We start from the raw sequence: 3,284 nt of genomic DNA, 5'->3' as shown, positions 1-3,284 counted from the left end.
TTGTATTTTGAAAATTAGTTTTGGAGTTTAGTTTACAATGTGTGATTTTGAGCATGAAATTAACCGTTTTGCCAATTGTGTGTTTTAGGGTTAAGAGTTTAGGAAACTTGTTAAATGTATTGAAAAAACTGTAAGCCAATGTAGAATTCCGTGTTGAAAAAGAGTGTACATGTGGTCAGAGCAAACTTGACATACTTCCTCTACATTAGACGTTTTTTCCTCTCTGTGTGTCAGAGCTCTTTAGTGAAGTTCATTATAAACACTGTGATGTGAAGCACGTTTCAATATATTGAAGGTATCAGACCAAAGCAACAACATGAGGATTATTCTCCTTCAACTCTGTAAGTTTATTAAAGATGTCTTCTTGTATTAATGTACTAACTATTGTTAATTGTGCCTTTGAGTCATCTTAAAATGATTTTTATTGTCTTTTATAGATGTGTTCATATGGTGTCAGGCTGCAGAGACTTTAGATCAACCGACTGAATTGGGACAGAATGGGACTATAAACTGTGATCTGGATGATGAGGACGTTTATTGGGTTTTACAGAAACAATCAGATTCTCCTTCAGTGATACTGCGCTCATTCTCAAACCCAACATTTGCTTTTCACTTCAATAAAACATTGAAAAACAAATATTCAGTACAATCTAAACATCGTCTGGTTATATATAACATCACTGTAGATGAGTTAGGAGTTTATTACTGTATGAACAAAGATACACCTCCAAAACTCAGTAACAGCACAAGACTGAACATCATTGGTAAGTACTTTTGCTCCCCTAGAGACCAAAACAAAAAATTAATGTACAGAACTGTTCCCACTACTGGGGTGGAACCCTTAAGGGCTCCTTTTTGTACATCAGGTACAAAACAAAGTGTTTCTTTTGGGTACATAATTGTATGCGCCTATTGTGTATCTTTTAATGTACTGTTAAATGCTAGAGATAATAAACATTTAACTAATAGGTACCAACTTTTCTCCTGACAGTGTACTGCAGTTTTTAGATGAATATAATTGATGTTTATTTGTTGCTTCACCCACAGATGAATGAACTTATGTTGTTTGTAAGCCCTGATCCTGTAAAAATCAAGTAACCGTGACTATGGGGTTTGGGCCCATAAATTAAAAAATTTCATTTCATAATGTAAGGAATGTTAAGTTAACAGTTCAAAATGCAATGAGGAATACCCATAAACCCACTTGAATGTTATTTATTAGAAATTGGCACTTTGTTAGACGCATCTATATACTTTGTGTTATGATTTCATTAAATAAATTATGATTAAATAAGCACAAAGTTCAGCCAATTTAACAAATTAAGATGTTAATCTGCATGAGCATCAAGTTAATTAAACTTTAATATGCAAGTTTCGGGACACAAATAAATTCAGCTAACTATAGTCAACTTTCAGTCAGTCAATTTTTAGTTTATATAATAAACTTAACAACTATGCAGTCAGATATTGTCATCCACAGACAGTAACACTCTGTAACTTTACAGAACCAACTCAACTAAGTGAGTTCAATAGAAAGGAGTGCAAGAATCACACAGATGTAACAGAACAAAATTCAACACATTGGAAAACTTTAACTCTCATATCTGGTCTGCTGAATGCTGTTCTGATCATTACATTGATAGGTGAGTTCTAATTCTGTTGTAAGGTTGTTGTAATTGTGTAAAAAGCCTTTATACTTTTGGCTATTTGACATCTATACTGCATTTGTACTGTATTTACAAATGATCTTAAAATATTTCATAACCTTTATGTGGACATTATTAAACACTCTTTATTTTTAATAATTAGTTCAAATGCATTCTCATATACAATGAGAGACTACTTAAAAGCTTTACAACCTTAAAACCACTTTACACTTTTATAGGACTAACAAAAGTTTTCGTTACTAAAAATGGATGTTGGAAAATATCCGGAAACAGCTCAGAGCAACTTCATCAAACGGATCTACAGCAAGTTTCAGAACAGCCACAAGACCCAAACCAACTACAGGTAAAATATTACAGAATGTCTTTTTTATTATGAATTCTTGTTATAAACTGTTACTGCCAAACTATGAATGACTATGAAACATCAATGAAAACTGCAGTTTGAATGTTACTGATTCTCTGTTGATCTTACAGTATGCTGCAGTGGACTTTAGCAAACTGCGCACAAAGATTCGGCCAAGCCAAGACAACAGCACATATGCTGCTTTGAAGCTGCCAAAGTCGAAAGCAAAAGAATATGAATAACCAAAATATGAACAATTTATCTGCAATATACAGTATTATTAACTATAAAAATCATAATTTTCTGTTTAGTTCTTCGTTTTTATACTTGATAATCCTCTGCCCGAAATAACTTATCAATACAATACAACTACAGTTTCTTTGTTAGTCATTAGAAATTACTTATTCAATCTGTTTCTATATGAACTGTATTAGTCCCTCGTGTTTTGTGTTTGCTGTCTCGTGCTAGTTGGAGACATTATTTATTAGCATTATACTATGAACTAAATTATTTGTAAAAAAAACAGCGATTATTTTGTTTATTACTGACAAAGTCGGTCACCATATGTGCCAAAACTGTGAACACAGGTAAAAACTGACCGCAATGTAGTATGTGGCAGGTATGATGAACTGTACCTCACAGTGTATCCCTTTGTCCAGATCTCCGCAAAAGAAGCTGTCCATTCCAATCCACATATGCCTCAGATAAACTTCAGATAATACATGCACATTTTTGTATAAAGGAAGTCCTGCTCCTCTTTTTCTCCACCTGTAAAACTTTTATGTTTTGCTATAACATTATATAGTGAGCTATGGGTTAAAATTGTGTTCCTTTTTTCAGAGTTTGAACTGTTTATTGCTTGATTACTGTTTATAGAAGTTTAACTTGGTCTCTTTGATGTGACTGAAAATGTAACGTAACCTCTCTGGCATTTTACATGTAACATGGTGAAATCCAATTCCATTTAGTACTGTAAATGTTCATGAAGTCATTTATTTATATAATAACGAATAAATAACAAATAAACTGGTAGAAATAAACAATTCACATCAGCCACTGTTCAATGTCACTGTCTTTTTAAATTAGATATTCAGTTGAATGTTTTATTCTTGACTCACCGGTACAGTTTAATATAACATTTTTAGATACCGTATACTGTAAGCTGCTGCCCATAATGCATAAATAATATCACCAGATATTATCAGACATTAAAACCAATAATTTGGTTTCATAACAAACAGACTTTCTGTTAAATATAAGCATGTTATCAAGGG

General features: G+C 32.5%; 1 protein-coding gene across 1 annotated transcript; it reads left to right on the top strand.

The window, feature by feature from the left end:
- The first annotated feature begins 218 nt into the window (after nucleotides 1-218).
- Nucleotides 219-3,069, top strand: LOC306902739 (uncharacterized protein). Its single transcript, XM_079471564.1, has 5 exons — nucleotides 219-341; nucleotides 438-764; nucleotides 1,506-1,643; nucleotides 1,886-2,010; nucleotides 2,142-3,069. Exons 1-5 carry the CDS (start codon nucleotides 317-319, stop codon nucleotides 2,250-2,252), a joined length of 726 nt encoding a protein of 241 aa, XP_079327690.1. The 5' UTR covers nucleotides 219-316; the 3' UTR covers nucleotides 2,253-3,069.
- Nucleotides 3,070-3,284: the final 215 nt, after the last annotated feature.

This window comes from Barbatula barbatula (genome assembly GCF_947034865.1).
Source record: "Barbatula barbatula genome assembly, chromosome: 13".
In the NCBI taxonomy this organism is placed as follows: Eukaryota; Metazoa; Chordata; class Actinopteri; order Cypriniformes; family Nemacheilidae; genus Barbatula; species Barbatula barbatula.
Note: the sequence above shows the minus strand (reverse complement) of the source record. Positions and strands in the feature narration are given on the sequence as shown.

Coding starts and splice junctions, on each gene's coding strand:
- LOC306902739 (XM_079471564.1), top strand. CDS start 317: ATGAGGATTATTCTCCTTCAACTCT. Junction 342..437: donor GATTATTCTCCTTCAACTCT/GTAAGTTTATTA, acceptor TGTCTTTTATAG/ATGTGTTCATATGGTGTCAG. Junction 765..1,505: donor CACAAGACTGAACATCATTG/GTAAGTACTTTT, acceptor GTAACTTTACAG/AACCAACTCAACTAAGTGAG.